The following is a 21,895-nucleotide window of genomic DNA, read 5'->3' as shown; positions in this document are numbered from 1 at the left end:
TTCCTTCCTTCCTTCCTTCCTTCCTTCCTTCCTTCCTTCCTTCCTTCCTTCCTTCCTTCCTTCTTTTTTCTTTCTCTTTCTTTATTTTTCTTTCTCTTTCATTCATTCTTTTTCTTTCTTTCTTTCTTTTTTCTTTCTTTCTTTTTTTCTTTCTCTCTCTCTTTTTTCTCTTTCTCTCTCTCTCTCTCTCTCTCTCTCTCTCTCTTTCTTTCTCCCTTCCTTCCTTCCCTACAAAATTCTGAGGGAATAACCATTGACCAATTCAAGTCACACTCAGGCTTACCTTAGACTCCGTCTATCACTCTAACCCAGGGCCCCCCGACATGGTACCCATAGGCACCTTCACATCTACCTCCACCAACATTTTCTGGCCCATGTTTTTAGAAAGTGGGGGTGGCTTCTGATCATAGTGCAGGTTTTTTAAAAAAATGTTGTTTTGGTGTTGTTCAGTGGGAAGGACAAAATTCATATATCTATTCCGGTAATGCCGCCAGTCAATGCTTTTGCATTTCTTAAACAGAACTCGAAGTTTATTCACTTGCTGTAGTTGATACAGATGGTGTGAGTGTTGTGGCCCTATACTACAGACAACCATGAAACAAGATGCTAGTTGCTATTCACCGGCCAAGGTCTGCCAAGTCTCTTAGACACAGCACCGCGGCGCTCTAGGATGCTTTTGCAAAAAAGCAAATGCTTGCCACATCATCCTTGAGGCGTTTGAAGGCCTTTCCCCTCCCCTTACCGGCTCAGGCGGATTCAGTCTTCCAACGCGGGCTCAATTGAGTTCCCCCGACTGGGCGCTCAATCTCGCGGATCATGGCAGCAAAGTGCTAGAAGGCAACAGATGGTTTTCACTTGTCCGGACAGCGTCATCTCTGACCTGGGTAGACGAGCGACAAACCGCATAAGAAAAAAAAGGCAACCGCTTTTGAAGTGCTTCGGTGCAGCAGAAAAACCTTGTTTTTAAAAAAATGGTAAATGCTACAGCTCTTCTTCTGCAATGCAAGAACAGTCTCTTGTCCCCCTTGATGGAGGAGTGGTAGGGAAACCAGTCAAACAATATTTAGGAGTTGGGAGCGCCTAAAGACAAGCGTCTACATTCAGGATATTCCTTACAACGTGGCATAGTATGAAAAATAGATTCTGTGTTTATCTTACAATTGGTTGCTAGAAAGATGCCCGTTCTTCTTTAAAAAGTGGGGTCCCCCCCCTTCTTCCGCACTCCCACTGGAAATAAGAAACTAACTTTGTTATACAATATTAACAAACCTCTTTTGTATTCAATAAACGGATGACAATGGCTGTAAAGGTGCGGGAACTGTAAAAGAGCGGCCCACTTCGACCGAAGGGCTTCTTCGCCACCATCTTTGGTGCCAAATCTCCCCGAGGGCCCGGCAGCTGGGACCCAGTTCAGAAGTTCTGGTTAGCTGGTTACATTACCGCTGCTTCCTGTTTTCCCGCTCTGAGTTCCGAGAGGAATTAGCGGTATCGCCTCAGACAGCTTCACGATCCACCTAGTTCCTTCATGAATAGCAGCTTCAGCATGCCCTGGTAGGTGTCCAGGTCAGCGAGTTTTGAAGAGCTCCCACTTCCAAGATGTGAATGTACCTGTGACGAGAAGCAGCGGGGAAAGTATTCATGGGCTGAGCTCATTGACAGAGGAGGATAAAGGACAGCCTCTGTCAAGGAGGCCATGGAACAGCCCTGGTGTTCCGAGGGTGCTAAAGCCAGTGTGGTGTAGTGGTTAAGAGCAGGTGCACTCTAATCTGGAGAACCTGGTTTGATTTTCTGCTCAGCCGCTTGAGCTGTGGAGGCTTATCTGGGGAACCAGATTAGCTTGTGCACTCCAGCATTTATGCCAGGCTAGAGTGACCTTGGGCTAGTCACAACTCCTTCGGGAGCTCTCTCAGCTCAACTACCTCACAGGGTGTTTGTTGTTGGGGGGGGGGAAAGTAAAGGAGATTGTAAGCCCCTTTGAGTCTCCTTACAAGAGAGAAAGGGGGGATATAAACCCAAACTCTTCTTCTTCTAAAATACACTATCAGCTCTGTTCTTTATTCTGTTGTTGGGACAATGGCTTGTGCAAGAGACATAAGGCCTTGAGGACAACCAGCCAACCGAACCTTATGTTCAAAATTCATTTATTTACAACATTTTATACGCCACCCTTCTTCTTTATGGAGTGGAAGGTGGTTTGTAGCACAGATTCCTGCTGGGGAACTAAGACTACAGAGAGAGACCCTCCTGGCTGCCCCACCAAGCAAAAGAAGCTCATTGTAGGTGGCACAAAAGAAAAGGCTCTTTCTGTAAGAGCCCCAAAATCATAGGACAACTTCCCCAGGGAGGTGTGTCTGGCCCCCTCACTTTGGATCTTTGTGAGGGAGTTGAAGATGCTTTTCTTTGGGACTGCATTTAATATTGAAGATCAGTAGCAGTTCTGAGTAGTTATATTTAAATGCTGATACTTTATTTTTTTAATGTATTTTATCCTATGAGGCTCATCTCAGTTTTTAAGCTGCCTCGAACTCCATAAGGAAGAATAAGTGCTGAACAGGTGTTTTTTAAATTAAAACTAGCTACCAAATCCTTCCCTACTGCTGCCCCCATTGATCATTCTTCCAGTGGTGCCCAAGACTCAAATTACTTAAATTTTTTTTTGAAGCAAGCCTTTATTGGCACAGAATTTCTGATTTAGTTATTTAAAAAAAATTTAAACTGTAATTCAACATCTGCCATGGTTCTAAATAAAACCTTCTTCAACTGCCACCTTTTAAGAAATTTTACCTTTTAAGATACTTTGCAATTATAGCCTGAGGCCTGACTCTCTGAGCTCATTCCGCACATTACGTAGACATCGCACTTTCAAACTGCTTTCAGTGATCTTTGGAAGCTGTGCAGCATAGCAAAATCCACTTGCAAACAGGCTAGAAAGTGGCTTGAAAATCCATTATTTTATGCAGCGGAAGGGGCCTTTGAAAACACCTTCAAGATCTTCCCAGGTTCACCAGTTCTCAGTTCCCTGTCCAATAGATCTGGTTGCCTCTTCAGAGACCAACTAGATTTTCAGGGTGTGAGCTTTTGAGAGTCAAAAGTGTTCTTTGCCAGAATTTAATGTCATGCCCCTGGATTCAATTCCAATGCTAGACCCAGTGATTGCAGTCAGAAGTTTTTTTTATTTGTTTGGGATATGGGTTCTGTAGCAGTTTTCAGTTCTAAAACACTGGCTCTTCACAGTGCTAGCATCTCTTTTAATGCCTCAAAGGCCCCCCCTTCCTTTCGGGTCTCCCAAAAAAAAAATATCAAAGCAAAGCATTACAGTGGGCCAGGAACTGACGATCTGGTTCAAGCTCTGCTGACAGGATGGGCTATCAACCCCACTGAGTCAACTCCCTACACTTCCAGAAGCTCGGTATTATAAGACAGTGTCTTATATTAATATTTAAAGCTCCTAAAGATGCACCATGACTTATTTTCAGGGGATGTCTTATTTTTCTGCTCCTTGTCTGTCGGGCATGCTTCCAAACAAAAACTTTGGCACGCCTTACTTTCGGGGGATTCCTTATATTTCAAGAATTTCAGCAAAACCTCTACTATGTCTTATTTTTAGGGGATGCCCTATATTCAGGGAAACAGGGTACTGTATATTACAAAGTACAAAGGCAACAGGAAGTCACAATTCAGGTTCACAGAGCCCCATTTGATGTCAGATCTAATTCACCTGACACTCCTAAACCTCACGCCTCTGGAAAATTCTGGCCGGCCTCCTAGGATACTGCTGGATCTGAATTTGAGTTGCTCAGCTAAAGGTGACCAGCACGGCTACTCTATGAAAACAAATTCACGGCCAATAAGCCACGTTCTGCTGCAAGCATGCCACTTACAAGTTCAGAGACAAGCTAAGTCATGTCAGCAGGAAAGAGATGCTCACTTGACAGGGGCCCTGGCGTAGACCTGCAGCCAGTCCGGAATCTCTGCTGTGTGGTACGGATTGGCCGGCACGAGGATTGGCTGGCTTCTCTCACCTTGTTGAGGCTGATACGATACAGGAGGCGGCTGGTCGTAACGGGGAACGCTGTGCAGGTCAAGAGCAGAGCTGGTTAGTACAGCGCTCGGTTGGCAACAAACACCTCCAAATATGGAAGCTGACAGGCTCTTAGGGGACAAGACAGGCAGCACATGGTGATTAAGTAGGCAGATAGCTGGGTTGAGGGTACAGGAATTGTCATGGTGAGCAGCACTGTTAGGAGGTTAAGAGCTCAGGAGGTCTTAATCTCCTGGAGGAACTGGGTTTGATTCCCAGCTCAGCCGCCTGAGCTCAGGAGGCTTATCTGGGGAATTCTGATTAGCTCAGTGACCTCCCAACTCACGCCAGCTGGGGTGACCTTGGGCTGGTCACAGCTTCTCATGAGTTCTCTCAGCCCCACCCCACCTCTCAGGGTGCCCATTGTGAGGGAGAAAGGGCGAGGAGATTGTAAGCCCCTTTGAGTCTCCTGCAGGAGAGTGGGGGGATATAAATCCAAACTCTCTTTCTTCTTATAATTGGAAGAAGTGACCGTGGGGACTGATTTAGACCTCACCTATCAGGCAGTCTTTTTCTCTGAAGCCAGTAATTCCCTGCCCTCTTAAACATTTGCCAGCTTGTACCAAAGGCATTTTTGTTAGCCAATCGGATGGAGAGCAGCATGTTTCCAGCAAGGCAGTTGCTCTGCTAAAGAACATCCCATAATCTTGGCAAGCAGAATTGCCAGCTCTGGGTTTGGGAAATGCCTGGAGAGCAGAGCCAGGGGAGAGAGGAGTTTGAGGAGAGGAGGAGGGAGCACAGCAAGGATGTGATGTCATAGAACCCGCCCCTCCAAAGCCGCTATGGTCTCCAAGGGAATTGGTCTTTGATGTCTGGAGTTGAGTTCTACTTCTGGGAGATCTCCAGGTCCTGCCTGGATGCTGGCAACCCTACGTGAAAGACACCCAATAAGATCCTGCACAGCCTTTGAAAGACTGGGATGTCCTTTTCAGTGCTCTGGGTGAAGTTTTAGCATCTGCAATTCCTTTAAAAGCACCCCAAGATTTCCACCAAACGAGTCAATGGGAGCGATTTCAGTAACTCTGGCCATTCGAGTAGCTGGGGACTGGGGTTGTTTTCTCATTCAGTTTCATTGACATTTTAAATCGGGCTGTCCCCTTTCTATGGCTAGAGAGTTCCAGGAACTCCAAGCTTTTGAAATGGAAGTCCCTGACCAGAACATGGACCTCTCCCGAACCCCCCCAAAAGGTGCTGGTTTTGGGACAAGACACCAGTTCCCCCCACCCCCAACCACAATCAAGACAGTTGTGAGAGCAAATAAAATCTGCAAATCCCTGGCACAATCTGGTGAAGCTATCATCGGAAGAGGGGAAGACATCTGACATGCCCAAAGGGGATCCACAGAAGTCAGTGGGAGTAGATGGGAAACCCTCAATGATGTCCCTTTTGTTCCTCGTGCCTGCTCAGTACCCCAGAGAGTTTGTGGGGAAAGAAGAAGAAGAGTTTGGATTTATATCCCCCCTTTCTCTCCTGCAGGAGACTTGGGGTTGAGACACCTTCCTTTATCTCTCCCCCCTCACAACACACAATCTCAGAGGTAGGTGGGGCTGAGAGAGCTCTCGAGTAGCTGTGACTCAGCCCAAGGCCCACCCCAGCCTGGCGTGTGTGGGAGTGTGACAGGGATACATGAACTCTTAACCTCCCTACACCACAGGCAGATTCTTAGTAGCAAGAAAAATGCTTGTTGGCTTTCAGTGACATTAAGCTAGATCTCCCACGCCAAAAATTGTGTAGTGGTTAAGAGCAGTGGGTTGTAATCTGGAGAACCGGCCGATTCCTCCACCTGAGTGCGTGTGTCCAGATGGGTTTCCACACTCCTACATTCCTGCTGGGTAATCTTGGGCCTGTCAGCGTTCTCTCTAGATCTCTTTCAGAGCCACCGGCCTCAAGGCGTGTCTGTTGTGGGGAGAGGAAGGGAAAGGAGCTTGTAGGGCCACCTCGGAGTTCCCCTTACAGGAAGAGAGAAAGGTGGGGTATAAATCCAAACCCTTCTTCTTCAATGTCTCTTGCCTTAAAAACCTTGTGACTCAGCTGTGACTTGATGGAAGCGCCTGACGTCCGCTAATAGTCACTAAAGCAAGGAAGCTCCTAACACAGGGATGGCGAACCTTTTCGAGACCGAGTGCCCAAACTGCAACCCAAAACCCACTTATTTATCGCAAAGTGCCAACATGGCAATTTAACCTGAATACCGAGGTTTTAGTATAGAAAAAAATGGTTGGCTCCAAGGCGCGCATTACTCAGGAGTAAGCTGGGTGGTAGTCGGTGGCTTTGCTTTGAAATAACCAGTGCAATGTTTATAGCAGGTGAATCAATTTAATTCTAGGAGGGTTTTCCTCAGAAGCAAGCCCCATTGCCAGCAACCGAGCTTACTCCCAGGTAAAGGATCATGCTTTAGTTCTTTCCATGAAAATCAGTGGGGTTTAATAGCGCTTACCAGGATTGCCTACACTGCTTCCCCAAAACTAGGTCTTAGGTTTAATGCTAATAATCTCCCTGAAATGATTACACTATTATCACATGACGAACTCTGTGCATACGTGCCCACAGAGAGGGCTCTGAGCGCCACCTCTGGCACCCGTGCCATAGGTTCGCCACCACTGTCCTAACAGCTGTCAACCTGCCCTTCAATGGAAAGATGTCCTGCGTGCACATTAAAGGTGTCAGGGAGGCCTGAATGGTGTCGTGGGGTCTCAGCCAGTGTGGTGCAGCAGTTAAGAGTGCTGGACTAGGATCTGGCAGACAAGGGTTCAAACTCTGCCACAGAAGGTATCGTCAAAGGCTTTCCTGTTGGAATCAACTGGTTACGGTGCATTTTCCAAACTGTGTGTCCATGGTCTGGTAGTTTTCGAACCGTGCCAGGGAGAGAAACACATCTCACCACGCCATGCTCCAAAGAAGCCGTCCATAGCTGGCGGGCAAAATGTTAGGAGTAAAAACCACCAGACCACACCCTGGAAAATCCACAACAGCCAGTCTACCAAAAAAGCTTGCCAGATGACCTTAGCCTGGTCACACGTGCTCAGGCTAACTTAGCTTACAGGAGCGGTGGGGATAAACTGAAGCAGGGGAGAATATTGTAAGCTACTTTGAGTCTCACTGGGGAGAAAAGCAGGGTATAAGTCAGTGGTGGCGAACCTATGGCACGGGTGCCAGAGGTGGCACTCAGAGCCCTCTCTGTGGGCACGCGTGCACAGAGTTCGTCATGTGATAATAGTGTAATCATTTCAGGGAGATTATTAGCATTAAACCTAAGACCTAGTTTTGGGGAAGCAGTGTAGGTAACCTTGGTAAGCGCTATTAAACCCCACTGATTTTCATGGGAAGAACTAAAGCGTGATCCTTTACCTGGGAGTAAGCTCGGTTGCTGGCAATGGGGCTTGCTTCTGAGTAAACCCTCCTGGGGTCGTGATTCACCCATTGGAAGAGTTGCACAGTTGCTTCAAAGCAAAGCCACCGACTACCACCAAGCTTACTCCCGAGTAACCTCGGTATTCAGGTTAAATTGCCATGTTGGCACTTTGCGATAAATAAGTGGGTTTTGGGTTGCAGTTTGGGCACTCGGTCTTGAAAAGGTTCGCCATCACTGGTATAAGTAAAGTCAATGCATCTGCATACATGGCAGGCAGCGGGTTCTGCAGAATAAGGGAACAGCCTGCCGCACTGGCACAAGACGTGTCTTCACATCGGCCAGTCTAGGACTGTGCCTCCTGTGAAGAGTTGCAGAAAATTGAGGACTCAGTCTGAGAATAGCTGTACGCCCTTCTGCTGTAGCAGCAGCACAGAGGAAACATTTCAACAGCATTCTGCCTTTCCTCCTGAGGAAACGCTGACAATTCGCAATAGCGTCTTTCTGTTTGTCAGAAACCAATCCGGTCCCTCCAGAAACAAAACAGAGAACCAATGTGTGGCTTGCCACACACGCACACACACACGCGCACAACCTACCTGGGAGCACACGGGTGTTTGTACTGCGCCCTCTTATTAATGTGGTCGACGTAGTGGACTCCGAACTCGGCCGACTCCACCCGCTCCCACCCCGGAGGCAGCCCCTCGCGCTCAAGCGGGTGGCTCCAGTGGGTGGTGTTCGTGTTGTGGTCAATGTAGTATTTCCTTCCTCTGAGCGTCCAGTCCACTGACCAGCCGGGAGGGAGGGGCAAGTCTTCTGAAGTGTGGTTGGTCAGGTTTCCTAATGATGTAGCAGCTATCCTTCCGATGCCTGTGGAAAGCCAAGCAAGGGGTCAGCAATGCAAATAAGCTCCCAAATCAGACCTTCAGCCTGAGAGCCGGCATGACGTGGCAGTTAAGAGTAGGTGGACTCTAATCTGGAGAACCGGGTCTGATCCCCCACTCCTTCACACGAGCGGCAGACAAGGTTTTTAAGACAAGAGACACTGAAGAAGAAGGGTTTGGATTTATACCCTACCTTTCTCTCCTGTAGCAGCAGTCGCGTAGGAGGTTAAGAGCTCGTGTATCTAATCTGGAGGAACCAGGTTTGATTCCCAGCTCTGCCGCCTGAGCTGTGGAGGCTTATCTGGGGAATTCAGATTAGCCTGGGGACTCCCACACGCGCCAGCTGGGTGACCTTGGGCTAGTCACAGCTTCTCGGAGCTCTCTCAGCCCCTACCTCACAGGGTGTTTGTTGTGAGGGGGGAAGGGCAAGGAGATTGTAAGCCCCTTTGAGTCTCAGGCAGGAGAGAAAGGGGGGATATAAATCCAAACTCCTCCTCCTCCTCCTCCTCCTCCTCCCCCTCCTCTTCTTCTTCTTATCTGGTGAACTGGATTTGTTTTCCCTGCTCCTCCACATGAAGCCTGACCTTGGGCTTGTCACAGTTCTCTCCAAACTCTGTCAGCCCCACCAGCCTCCCAAAAGGGGTGTGCTGTGGGGAGAGGAAGGAAAAGGAGCTTGTAAGCCGCCTTGAGTCTCCTTACAGGAGAGAAAAAAATATGTTTGTTTGTTTGTTTATTGTTCATATTTGTATACCGCCCTTCCCCGAAAAGCTCTGGGCAGTGAGCAACAAAATAAACAGCACACAAGTAGAGCACAAAATAAGATAAGATGATAAATAAATAATAGGCTCCATGAGCCATAAAATCACTAAACACCAATAAATACAACAATACATACAAACTTCCTGGCGTCCGACATTAAAATTTTCAGTAAAAACCCCTCCCCAAAGAGGGGGAGGAACTGTGGGTTGCAGAGATGTTAAAAGTCCCAGGATATAAGCAGGACAGGAAGGGGCGCACCAATCAGCGGCCGGCCCCTCCAAAAACCCAGTGGAACAACTCGGTCTTACAGGCCCTGCGGAACTCACCAAGAACTCACTCCCGAAGCTCTCTCAGCCCCACCTGCCTCCCAACACACGCCAGCTGGGTGACCTTGGGCTAGTCACAGCTTCTCGAGCTCTCTCAGCCCCACCCACCTCACAGGGCGTTTGTTCTGAGGGGGGAAGGGCAAGGAGATCGTCAGCCCCTTCGAGTCTCCTAAAGGGGGGATATAAATCCAAACTCTTCTTCTACACGGAAACCAAGTGCTATACTACAGAGTCCTGGCTCCACCCCCTGTGACATCAGAGCCATGTGACAGGAAGAATGTTAGCCAGAGTTATGATCTCACTGGTGTTAAGGCTGGAATCTGGGGCAGCAGATCAAAAGAGCTAGGAGCGGGAGAGCAACGAGCCACAGAGGAACATTTTTAACCAAGGAGTGACCTAATGTTGATTTTACATGTGTCACAAAAAGCTCTCCATGAATATGCCATCCCGACAACTTCACCTGGGGAATCGAGAGAAATATACCTGCCTCGAAAACACCAGGACAGCATGCTGAACTATTCAGGCCAGAGGACGACTGAACTGGGTTACCAATTCCTCTAGATCAGGGGTAGGGAACCTTTAACACTCAAAGAGCCATTTGGACCCGTTTTCCACGGGAAAAGAAAACACTTGGAGCCGCAAATAATTTTTGACATTTAAAATAAAGATAACACTGTATATATTGGGGGTTTTTTAACCTTTTACTCCGCACATTCTGAGAAGCGCATGGATGCGCCCACCGTGCTGCCTGCAGGGTGGGCAAGGATGAAGCCAGCGGCTCGGCCTCGCCGGTCACTGGGAAAGCGCCCGCCCCGCTCCAACGGGGCGGCCGAGAGGGGAAGCCCGCTGTGCGGCCCAGCCGATTGCGGGCAGTTGGTGCGCCCGCCCTGCTGCCTGCAGGGCAGGCAAGGATGGGGCCGGCGGCTCGGCTCGTGGAGCCGCAGTGCAAGGGCAGAAGAGCCGCATGCGGCTCTCGAGCCGCAGGTTCCCTACCCCTGCTCTAGATCAGTCTGCAGCAAAGAACAGTATGACGAACAAAGCTGTTTTTCTGCCCTTTCGTGTCACTGGGAACATCTTCGCTTAGATGGGCAGAGAAGCGCTGGATCCTCAGACACCTTAGCGGATGGTTAAAGCATGTGCAGAAATTTCGTGGCCCTTATCCACCGCATCGAGAGGCAGCATAATATAATGGTTAAGAGCGTGGACTCTAACCTGGAGAACTAGGTTCAATTCTCAACTCCTGCTCCACACGAGTGGTGAACTTTTATCAGGAGAGATGGATTTGTTTCCCCCCTCCTGCACATGAAGCCTGCTGGGTGACCTTCAGTTAGTCACAGTTCTCTCCAAACTCTCTCTGCCACGCAAAGCTGTCTGTTGTGGGGGGTGGGGAGAGGAAGGAAAAGGACTTTGTAAGTCGCCTTGTGACTCCTTACAGGAAAGAAAAGCGGGGTATAAATCCAAACTCTTCTTAATCCCATCGACTTTAAGAACATAAGAACAAGCCAGCTGGATCAGACCAGAGTCCATCTAGTCCAGCTCTCTGCTACTCGCAGTGGCCCACCAGGTGCCTTTGGGAGCTCACATTTATTAGGAAGTGCACTTTTGTACTGCCTTGGAGTAGGCATCACAGATGCGTAATCCAGGGAATAGTTTCCTTTGGACTTAATACGCCAAATACTTAACAGACCGGCAGTCAGTGAACCGAAGCCGCTCGCATTTAATAGCCGGTCTTCAGGGAAGCCGACGAACGCAATGTTATTTGTGGCTTGGAGTTCCTCTTCTGCTATAATGTAATAGCTTCGTGTGCTGGAAAGAAGCAGACAGCCCAGCAACATCCAGGGCGGCAAGAAAGCCAGCTGTGCTCCCGCTACCGAGATCTGCAAGGAGGCAAACTCTGCTCACCCTCTGCAAAAGCTCCTTTCCTGAAGATGACTTCCCTTCTTGGTGGGAGGAAGGGGCTGCTTAAAAGGGGCTGCTATGAACCTGACCCCTGACCCCTGCTCCTGATGAGTTCTGAGTTGTATTCATAGAAGTCATAGAGTTGGAAGAGAAGAAGAGTTGGATTTAACCCCCCCCTTTCTCTCCTGTAGGAGACTAGAAGGGGCTTACAATCTCCTTTCCCTTCCCGCCTCATCACAAACACCCTGCGAGGTGGGTGGGGCAGAGAGAGCTCCGAAGAACTGTGACTAGCCCAAAGTCACCCAGCTGGCATGTGTTGGAAGTGTACAGGCTAATCTAAATTCCCCAAATAAGCCTCCACAGCTCAAGCGGCAGAGCTGGAATCAAACCCAGTTCCTCCAGATTAGAATGCACCTGCTCTTAACCACTACACCAAGGATCATCAAGTTCAATCCTCTGCAATGCAGAAGCATAAGGCCAAAGAACTCCTGACAGGTGGCTATCCAGCCTCTCTTTCAAAACCTCCATAGGAGACTTCGCCACTCTCCGAGGAAGGACACATTCAACCTATGTCCAGTGGATCTTTTGCCATCAATCATGTCACACTTGTGGGGGGTGGGGCTGCTTTTAAAATATGGTTTTATTAGGTATGTTTGAATGTATTCGCTGCTTTGGGGGCTCAGACAAATAGGAATGCTGGATGTAAATGTTGTAAATAAATACAAATTAACTGCATTCTCTCTCCCCACGTACGTGTGACTATTCATCCATGTAGGTCACGGGTGGTCAACCTATGGTGCTCCAGATGTTCATGGACTGCAATTCCCATCAACCCCTGCCAGCATTCATTGCTGTCAGGGGCTGATGGGAATTGCAGTCCATGAACATCTGGAGCACCATAGGTTGGCCATCCCCAATGTAGGTTCTGGGACTCCAGCAATCTACCGAGGTTGAAAGAGACAACAGGATGTAATGTAACGAAGCAACATGTTCTTTCCATTGGTGATAGTTTGCATGCAACTCTGTACATTAAATCACATTCCTTGAACAAACCATAAAGAAAGGCTCCGCAGTGAAATGTGCAGACATTTAATCTGCCGCCACACAAAGCAGCCGATCGGTCTCTGGAACTCAGCCTCCCTTCCAAAAAGCCGCCCAGTGCAACATGAGCATTTCTGTCAAAATAGTTTCCCGCTTGAGGTCAGGAACCCCTGAAGTCTTGACATTCCTGCCGGCAGATTTATGTTTTCCCTCGACCATCTGTAACAGACGACTACATAACTCCACTGCAAAGTATTTCGCATGAAGCACACTGGGGAAACGGTTAACGCTCTTTTGCACGGCTACGTATTTACATTGTGAACCCATCGCACTTTAGAAAAAGCGTAGGATTTTTATAATGTGCAGCAGAGATTCCACACTGCCGAGTGAACTCCCATGTGCGAACGCAAGACGACTGCGACGTGAAACAGTGAAATCTGGAATGCTGTCACACCCAAGACCAGCCGCACTGCTCAGACAAACATCTTCTCTATTATCTATCCAGCCACTGACATTTTTCTCTTGACCTTCTCCCTCTAAGAAGCAGTTCTCCTCCTCAGCACGGTGTCTTTTTGTGCCTTTCAGAGAGCAAAAGCTTTTCCTCGGCTCTTCAAGCCAAGCACAAGATCTGACCACCTGTAAGGTGTACCATATGACATTACCAAGCCAACAAAGCATGCCCCCTGCGTAGTTCTGTTCTCGAAACACAGAGTTTGAAGGGACTTCCAGCATCATCTGGTACACACACACACCGCACAACCAAAGAAATTAACCACTATCTTCTCCCCCCCAACACACACACACACACATCCAGTGACCCCCAGCTCCACGCCCAGAGGAAGGAAAAAAACTTGCAGGATTGTTCCCTTTCTCTTAAGAACATAAAGAACATAAGAACAAGCCAGCTGGATCAGACCAGAGTCCATCTAGTCCAGCTCTCTGCTACTCGCAGTGGCCCACCAGGTGCCTTTGGGAGCTCACATGCAGGATGTGAAAGCAGTGGCCTTCTGCTGCTGCTGCTGCTCCCGAGCACCTGGACTGTTAAGGCATTTGCAATCTCAGATCAAAGAGGATCAAGATAGGTAGTCATAAATCGACTTCTCCTCCATAAATCTGTCCAAGCCCCTTTTAAAGCTATCCAGGTTAGTGGCCATCACCACCTCCTGTGGCAGCATATTCCAAACACCAATCACACGTTGCGTGAAGAAGTGTTTCCTTTTATTAGTCCTAATTCTTCCCCCCAGCATTTTCAATGAATGCCCCCTGGTTCTAGTATTGGGAGAAAGAGAGGAACATTTCTCTCTGTCAACATTTTCTACCCCATGCATAATTTTATAGACTTCAATCATATCCCCCCTCAGACGTCTCCTCTCCAAACTAAAGAGTCCCAAACGCTGCTCCAGACAACTGATGGAGATGCAAATATTGCCCTGCAGTTGCGCCACGAGAGGGCAAAATGCACATCTCTGATAACAATCCTGCCGCCCACTATTTTGCCTCAGATTTGCAGTGGACAGGGTAAGAGGCCCGTGGCTTACATCTGAGCCATCTCCCTTCCTCTTCAGACTGGGCTATGAAGATCGGACTCGGTACAAGGCAACTCTGTACCATTGTGTGCATTATGTAAACAACAAGGTGCCACAGATACCAAAAATCCAAACCCTAACAGGTAAGTGATCTGGAACTGCAGATGCCGAATAATAATCCCAACACTACTCGCCTGGAGTGTATCTTCCCTGATTCTGCGACATCCTTTGGAAGAGGTCATTGTTCTGTTCATAGTATCGATACTCATCCGACACAGGATCCCCCAGCGGGTGCCGCCTCTGACCATTGTAGAAAGGGTCGTAATAGTAGCGGGATCCAGTGTCTCCGTTTTCTGCGATCAAGTTGGCCTCTGCCAGAAAAGGCTGGGGAGGGGAGTTGTATTCTCGCGGGACCTCGGCCCTGGCAAGGAAGGAAGGGGCAGAGAGCCGGTTGCTTTTCCGCCTCATGACCTCGTGGGGCGGCCTCTGCACTGGAGTCCTCAGGAAGCTCTGGTTCCGGGAAATCGCTCCATCCCCACCAGCGGGGTAGGCAGAAAGGCTTGGGTCTGGAAGGCAGATATCCGTGCGTCTTGGAATGGTTGGACCATGACGGATGAATGAAGGCATAAGATCTGCAACAAAGGACCCAAGTCAGAACAGGTACATGATCTAGGAAGCCACCCGACTACCCAGTTACCTTTACCAGTCAATCTTAGTCCACCAAAGAATCCATTAATAGAAGAAGAGGAGGAGTAGGAGGAGTTTGGATTTATATTCCACCTTCCTTTCCTGTAAGGAGACTCAGGTGGAGTGGGGAATCAAACCCGGTTCTCCAGATTAGAATCCATCTGCTCTTAACCACTACACCACGCTGGCTAGGATTTTTCTACCCCAAAGGCTTGTATCTTCAAGACCACCTCTCCCAATATTGCTCACAGAGGGGTCACTGCACATCCAGATGTAACTTTCTGGTGGACCCTGGTCCCCAGGACACTTGGCTAGCTACGCAGCTGACACCAGGGCACTACAGGACCGAAGAAGAAGAGTTTGGATTTATATCCCCCCCCTTCTCTCCTGCAGGAGACTCAAAGGGGCTTATAATCTCCTTGCCCTTCCCCCCTCACAACAAACACCCTGAGAGGTAGGTGGGGCTGAGAGAGCTCTGAAGAACTGTGACTAGCCCAAGGTCACCCAGCTGGCGTGTGTGGGAGTGCACAGGCTAATCTGAATTCCCCAGATAAGCCTCCACAGCTCAGGTGGCAGAGCTGGGAATCAAACCCGGTTCCTCCAGATTAGATACACGAGCTCTTAACCTCCTACGCCACTGCTGCACGAGCTCTTACCCAGTTCCACAAAGCCTGCAAAATAGAGGTATTCCCTAGGCCATAGGTGTCAAACTCGCGGCCCTCCAAATGTTATGGACTACAGTTCCCATCAGTTCCCATCATCCCCTGCCAGCAATGTGCTGGCAGGGGATGATGGGAACTGTAGTCTGTAGCATCTGGTGTGCCGTGAGTTTGACACCTATGCCCTAGGCCAGTGGTGGCGAACCTTTGGCACTCCAGATGTTATGGACTACAATTCCCATCAGCCCCTGCCAGCATGGCCAATTGGCCTTCTCAACAGAATTGTAGTCCATAACATCTGGAGTGCCAAAGGTTCGCCACCACAGCCCTAGGCCATCTTACTGACCTCCCAATTGTGTCCCCCCTCCCGCCTTGTCCCAATAGTTAAGGGCTGGTTATGTAAATGAGATGGGGATGATACATGTGTAGGGGTCATATTAGTCATCAATGCTGTTTAAAGTGCTTTAAAGTTTTAATTATGCTAATTTTTAAATAAAATGTTATTAAATTATGTTTGTAAATCGCCCTGAGGGCAACCCTGGCCAAGGTAGGGCAGGGCATTAAATTTAATAAAAAATTTAAAATTGCATGACAGAAAGGACAAACGCACATAACTTTGAAAGAAACCTAAATACTCAAAGTGCATCATAGCACAATCTCAAAAAAGAATTGGGAGACTAGCTAAGCTTTATCTCAGTGGTTCTCAACCTGTGGGTCGCGACCCCTTTAGGGGTCGAACGACCCTTTCACAGGGGTCGCCAAAGACTCTCTGCATCAGTGTTCTCCATCTGTAAAATGGATAAATGTTAGGGTTGGGGGTCACCACAATATGAGGAACTGTATTAAAGGGTTGCGGCATTAGGAAGGTTGAGAACCACTGCTTTATCTCAAGCAGCTAAGGCGACACTAGTACAATATCTTCACCAATCCTTGCAGCGCGCGCACACACACACACACACACACACACACGCACACACACACACACACACCTCTTCATCTTCAAATACAGGAACCACCCAGGCCCAATCACTGAAGAGGACAGCCAGGACAGAAAGGCAAACCAGTCCCCTTCCACTGTTCTGAGTGACCCAGAGGCACTGACGATACACATTAAAGGAGCCATTAAGGAATACTTCAAGGATTACATGTGGGAAGTTTGTGGGATGGCCGAAAACGGAACGTATACTTTGATGTCTGCATAATCATAGTTTAGCAAAAATCCAGCTAGTTACAGCAAAAGGAAAGCTCAGTTTTTAAAGTCTCCCGGAAGTGTGCCCGCATACACCGTAGTAAAACTATCTAAAATTGGCGGCAGCCGGAGATTGCAGGCCAATTGCATGAGGTTATCAGTCAGAGCCGGAGAAGCCCCATTCCTCCAAGTCAAGAGTTAGTGTTTAAAAAACCGGCCCAGATCATTTAATTGTTTAAAACCGTCTACAGATCATCAGGCTATCTCTTCCAAGGCCAAGTCCGCAGTTGAACCAATTCCTCAACATCCCATGGAAATCCAATCACCAGCTGAAGTTAGAGCCCTGCAGGAACTAGCTCTTTGCCCGGCTGGTTTGTAAAACCGGGTTGTTCTCACCGGTCCTTTCCCCACCTAGTCAGCTCTGATCAAATTGTACCATCATCTCCTCTCGGCCTCTGGAGGGGTGGGGGTGGGGGCACGCGACGGAACGTGTTTGAGATAATTTATTTAAGTCGCCATTCAGCTCAGTTGAATCTCTGGCTCACCAATTACTACACTGTCTCAGATTCAAGGAAATCAGATCCAAGTATGTGAATCTTACTCCTTTTATATTTACCCCATCTCCCCGATTTAATTAGATTACACCACGGTTGGACAATCCTCGATCCTTCTCTCTGAATGATAGTGGCAGACTTTCTCCTGGAAATTACTAAACCTAACATTTATTTCCTGTATTGTATTTGCTTTTAACTGCGTTTTTTTATTATTGTTGCAATTGCTGTCTATGCCAATAAAGGCTTGCTATTAAAAAAAAAAAAGTCGCCATCTATTTTATTCCATTTTATGCTGCATTGCCATATTTCTAATTGTATTGGAATTCTTTAGAATACAGGAAGGCGCTTTAATAGCTTTTCATGTTCTGTTTTATACAATGTTTGCGTATTTTAACTTGTTGTGACCTTCCCCGAGCCCCCCCAGGAAAGGGCAGGATAAAAATGTTATAAAAATAAATAAAACATAAATAAGTAAAATGGATGCCATCTTTGGGAAGGGAGAACTGGGTGTGAACTGGGTGTGAAAAATCCTTGGGAAGGCTCTGTTGCTACGGCCCAACCACTGGTGCCATTAAGGGAGTCATCTGCATGGGGGAATATCTTATTATCAGGTCTCTCACGCTTGCTGGACCGGAATTCCACAAAGAACCATCTTTATACTTTTATGCACCTTGATAATCCTGGAACTAAAGGGCTGAAGGGACTTCACGACAGCCCTGCATAGAAGCTGCCTCGGGCTCACAGACATTCTTGGACACATGTTATACATTACCTTTTACTGAACAGTAAATATTGGCTACTCCACTCCTTCCCCAGGAGCAAAGCTGGAACCCGGGGCATGAGGCGCAGAAGAGAAGAGGAGTTTGGATTTATACCCCACTTTGCTCTGTCTTAAGGCGTCTCAAAGGAGCTTACAATCACCTTCCCTTCCCCACAACAGACAACCTGTGAGGCAGGTGGGGCTGGAGGAGGGTTCAAAAAGAATGAGGACTGGTCCAAGAAAAGCAGGCTTCATGTGTAGGAGAACAAACCTTTGTTCACCAGATTAGAGTTCGTTCTCATATGGAGGAATGGGGAATCGAACTCCAGACAGAGTCCACCGCTCATGAGATCTTACATGGAATCATACAGCTGGAAGAGACCACAATGGCCATCAAGTCCAACCCCCTGCAGAAACAGACAATCAAAGCATTCCTGACAGATGGCCATCCAGCCTGTTTAAAAACCTCCAAAGAAGGAGACTCCACTACACTGCGAGGAAGTGCATTCCACTGTCGAACAGCCAATACCGTCAGGAAGTTCCTCCTAATGTTTAGACGGAAGGTCTTTTCCTGCACCTTGAACCCATTCCTCCTTGTCCTACTCTCTGGAGCAGCAGCAAACCAGCCTGCTCCCTCTTCAACATGACATCCCTTCAAATATATTTAAATACAGCTATCCTGTCACCCTCTCTAACCTTCTCTTTAAGCCAAACTTCAAAACATCCCCTCGCTTCCTAAATCTCTCCTCATAGGGCAGTGATGGCTAACCTTTTCGCGAGAGAGACCGAAAGTGCCCAAATTGCAACCCAAAACCCACTTATTTATCTCCCAAAGTGCCAACCTCCGCAATTCAACCTGAATACTGAGTAAGGTTTTAGTTTAGAAAAAACGGTGGGCTTAGAGGCGTAAGTTTGGTGGCAGTCGGTGGCTTTGCTTTTGAAGCAACCATGCAACTCTTCCAATGGGTGAATCACGCACTGCAGGAGGGTTTACTCCGTAGCAAGCTCTCCCATTGCCAGCAACTGAGCTTTTACTCCTTGGTAAAGTGATCCCACTCTTAGTTCTTTGCATGAAAATCAGTGGGGTTTAACAGTGCTTAGCAGGGTTGGCTTCCACACTGCTTCCCCAACACTAGGTCTTAGGTTTAATGCTAACACCGAGCCCAACGGCCCAGGTCAGCCTATAGATGTGTGTGGGAGGGGGGTTTCATGCGCGTGCCCACAGAGAGGGTTCTGAGGGCTACCCTCTGGCACCTGTGCCATAGGTTCGCCATCACTGCTATAGGGCATGGATCTCCAGACCTTTTACCATTTTGATCACTCTCCTGGTGGACCTGTTCCAGCCATCAATATTCCAGCTTATCAATATTACGGTGCCCAGAACTGAACACAGTATTCCAGGTGAGGTCTGACCAATGCAGAATAGAGGAGTAATTATTACGCCTCTTTGATCTAGATACTATGCTCCTATTGATACAGTCCAGAATTGTATTGGTTTTCTTGGCTGTCGCATCACACTGTTGTCTCATGTTCAGATCCTCTCCACATGTCGTGTTGTCAAGCCAGGTGTCATCCATCCTATAATCTGTGCATTTCATCCTATATCTGTGCATTTTCATTTTTTCTGCCCAAATGGAGTAATCTTACATTTATCTCTGCTTGAAATTCATTTTGTTACCTTTGGCTCCAGCTCTCTAACCTGTCCAGGCTCATTTTGAATCCTGACTCGGGTCCTCGGGGGTATTAGCTAATTTGGTGTCATATGCAAATCTGATTAGCATGTCCTCTATTCCATCACTCAAAATCATTGATGTAACATACTGAACAGCACTGTGTTACCACCAGGACAGAACCCTGTGGCACCCCACTAGTCACTTCTCTCTAGGATGAAACTGAGCCACTGGTGAGCACCCTTTGGGCTCTGAGAACAAGTTAAAAATGAAAGTGATAAGCAAGTTGGTCCACTTGACTGTGTTAAAGGGGAACGTGATAGAAAAGAGGAAAGTGCCACTCAAGGAGCAGCTGATATGGCAACCTTGTGGGGGCTCTTAAGCCAAGAGGTATTGTCACAGGTACTGCCTGGAACATAAGAACTAGTCTGCTGGATCAGACCAGAGTCCATCAAGTCCAGCTCTCTGCTACTCGCAGTGGCCCACCAGGTGCCTTTTTTGGAGCTCACATGCAGGATGTGAAAGCAATGGCCTTCTGCAGCTGCTGCTGCTCTTGGAGCACCTGGTCTGCTAAGGCACGGTAATCTCAGATCAAGGAGGATCAAGATTGGTGTCATAGATTGACTTCTCCTCCATCAATCTGTCCAAGCCCTTTTTAAAGCTCTCCAGGTGAGTGGCCATCACCACCTCCTGTGGCAGCATATTCCAAACACCAATCAGGCGTTGCGTGAAGAAGTGTTTCCTTTTATTAGTCCTAATTCTTCCCCCCCAGCATTTTCAATGGATGCCCCCTGGTTCTAGTATTGTGAGAAAGAGAGAAAAAGTTCTCTCTGTCAACATTTTCTACCCCATGCATAATTTTATAGACTTCAATCATGTCCCCCCTCAGACGTCTCCTCGCCAAACTAAAGAGTCCCAAACGCTGCAGCCTTGTGGGGTTTTTTAAGCCAAGAGGTATTGTCACAGGTACTGCCTGAACATAAGAACAAGCCAGCTGGATCAGACCAGAGTCCCTCTAGTCCCGCACTCTGCTCCTCGCAGTGGCCCACCAGGTGCCTTTGGGAGCTCATGTGCAGGATGTGAAAGCAATGGCCTTCAAGTGAGCCAATTCCTGAATACCCCTTCTTGGTTTCCTATCCAAGTATTTCCAACTGTTCTGCTTAGCTTCCAAGATCTGATGATATCAGGCTAGCCTGGACCATCCAGGTCAGGTCACGCAGAGGTGGTTTGCCGCTATATTCAAGCTTTTGTGCAGTGAGATCCAGGACTTCCTTCGTGGTTTCCCATCCGACAACCATGGCTGACCTGGCTTAGATTCAAAGATCTGACGAGGTCAGGCTAGCCGGGACAGGCCAAAGGGAACACAAGCCATTAAAAGAAAGACTTTTCTGTCAGAACATGTGTTTAGATGAGCAAAATCTAAATGACAGCTGGACCCTCCTTCTAGCAGGTGCCGTGTGCAAATTAGGACTGAGTGCACAACATGTACCGTGTGCAAAACCTGATAAGTTAAGGGCACCTGATTGGTACCACATTTGTATATAGTTAGCACAGACAGCAGTGTGATGTGTGGTCTGGCGAAGCACTTTGTCAGTAGACAGCAATAAATAAATTGCTTTTGACAAAGTTCCTCACCAGAGACTGTTGAGAAAACTCAGCAATGAAGGAATAAGAGGGGAAGTCCTCCTATGGATTAAAAACTGGTTGAGAAACAGGAAGCAAAGAGTGGGTGTAAATGGGAAGTTCTCACAATGGAGAGATGTCGGGAGTGGTGTCCCCCAAGGATCCGTTTTGGGACCAGTGCTCTTTAACCTATTCATAAATGACCTGGAAGCAGGGGTGGGTAGCGTGGTGGCCAAGTTTGCAGATGATACCAAATTATGTAGGGTGGTGAGAACCACAAAGGATTGCGAAGAGCTCCAAGCGGACCTTGATAAATTAGGTGAGTGGGCTCAGAAATGGCAAATGCAGTTCAATGTAGCAAAATGTAAAGTGATGCACATAGGGGCAAAAAATCCAAACTTCACATACACGCTACAGGGGTCAGTGCTATCAGTCACAGACCAGAAAAGGGATTTAGGCGTCTTAGTTGATAGTTCCATGGGAATGTCAACTCAATGCATGGCAGCTGTGAAAAAGGCAAACTCTATGCTGGGGATCATTAGAAAAGGAATTGATAATAAAACTGCAAAGATTGTCATGCCCTTATATAAAGCAGTGGTGCGACCGCACTTGGAGTACTGTGTCCAGTTCTGGTCGCCGCATCTCAAAAAGGATATTGAGGAGATAGAAAAAGTGCAGAGAAGGGCAACAAGGATGATTGAGGGACTGGAACACCTTCCCTATGAGGAGAGGCTGCAGCGTTTGGGACTCTTTAGTTTGGAGAGGCGGCGGCTGAGGGGGGATATGATTGAAGTCTACAAAATTATGCATGGGGTAGAAAATGTTGACAGAGAGAAATTTTTCTCTTTCTCACAATACTAGAACCAGGGGGCATTCATTGAAAATGCT

At 47.9% G+C, this 21,895-nt stretch overlaps 1 protein-coding gene across 1 annotated transcript; it reads right to left on the bottom strand.

Annotated features, from left to right (window-relative positions):
- Nucleotides 1-3,880: 3,880 nt before the first annotated feature.
- On the bottom strand, nucleotides 3,881-14,497 carry LOC125427111 (protein salvador homolog 1-like). The gene is made up of 3 exons (XM_048486181.1): nucleotides 14,060-14,497; nucleotides 8,030-8,300; nucleotides 3,881-4,072 (listed from the first exon to the last, which is right to left on the bottom strand). Exons 1-3 carry the CDS (start codon nucleotides 14,490-14,492, stop codon nucleotides 3,925-3,927), a joined length of 852 nt encoding a protein of 283 aa, XP_048342138.1. The 5' UTR covers nucleotides 14,493-14,497; the 3' UTR covers nucleotides 3,881-3,924.
- Between the last annotated feature and the right edge of the window lie 7,398 nt (nucleotides 14,498-21,895).

Source organism: Sphaerodactylus townsendi, linkage group LG02 (genome assembly GCF_021028975.2).
Source record: "Sphaerodactylus townsendi isolate TG3544 linkage group LG02, MPM_Stown_v2.3, whole genome shotgun sequence".
Classification (NCBI taxonomy): Eukaryota; Metazoa; Chordata; class Lepidosauria; order Squamata; family Sphaerodactylidae; genus Sphaerodactylus; species Sphaerodactylus townsendi.
The sequence above is the reverse complement of the archived record's forward strand: the minus strand, read 5'-3'. Positions and strand labels throughout refer to the sequence as shown.

What these genes read in the sequence shown, in the direction of transcription:
- LOC125427111 (XM_048486181.1), bottom strand. Translation starts at nt 14,492, where the DNA reads ATGCCTTCATTCATCCGTCATGGTCCAACCATTCCAAGACGCACGGAT. An exon ending in TCAGGGAAGATACACTCCAG is followed by an intron (nt 8,301 to 14,059) that starts GCGAGTAGTGTT and finishes GGCTTTCCACAG; the next exon opens with GCATCGGAAGGATAGCTGCT. An exon ending in AAACACCCGTGTGCTCCCAG is followed by an intron (nt 4,073 to 8,029) that starts GTAGGTTGTGCG and finishes TGACCTGCACAG; the next exon opens with CGTTCCCCGTTACGACCAGC.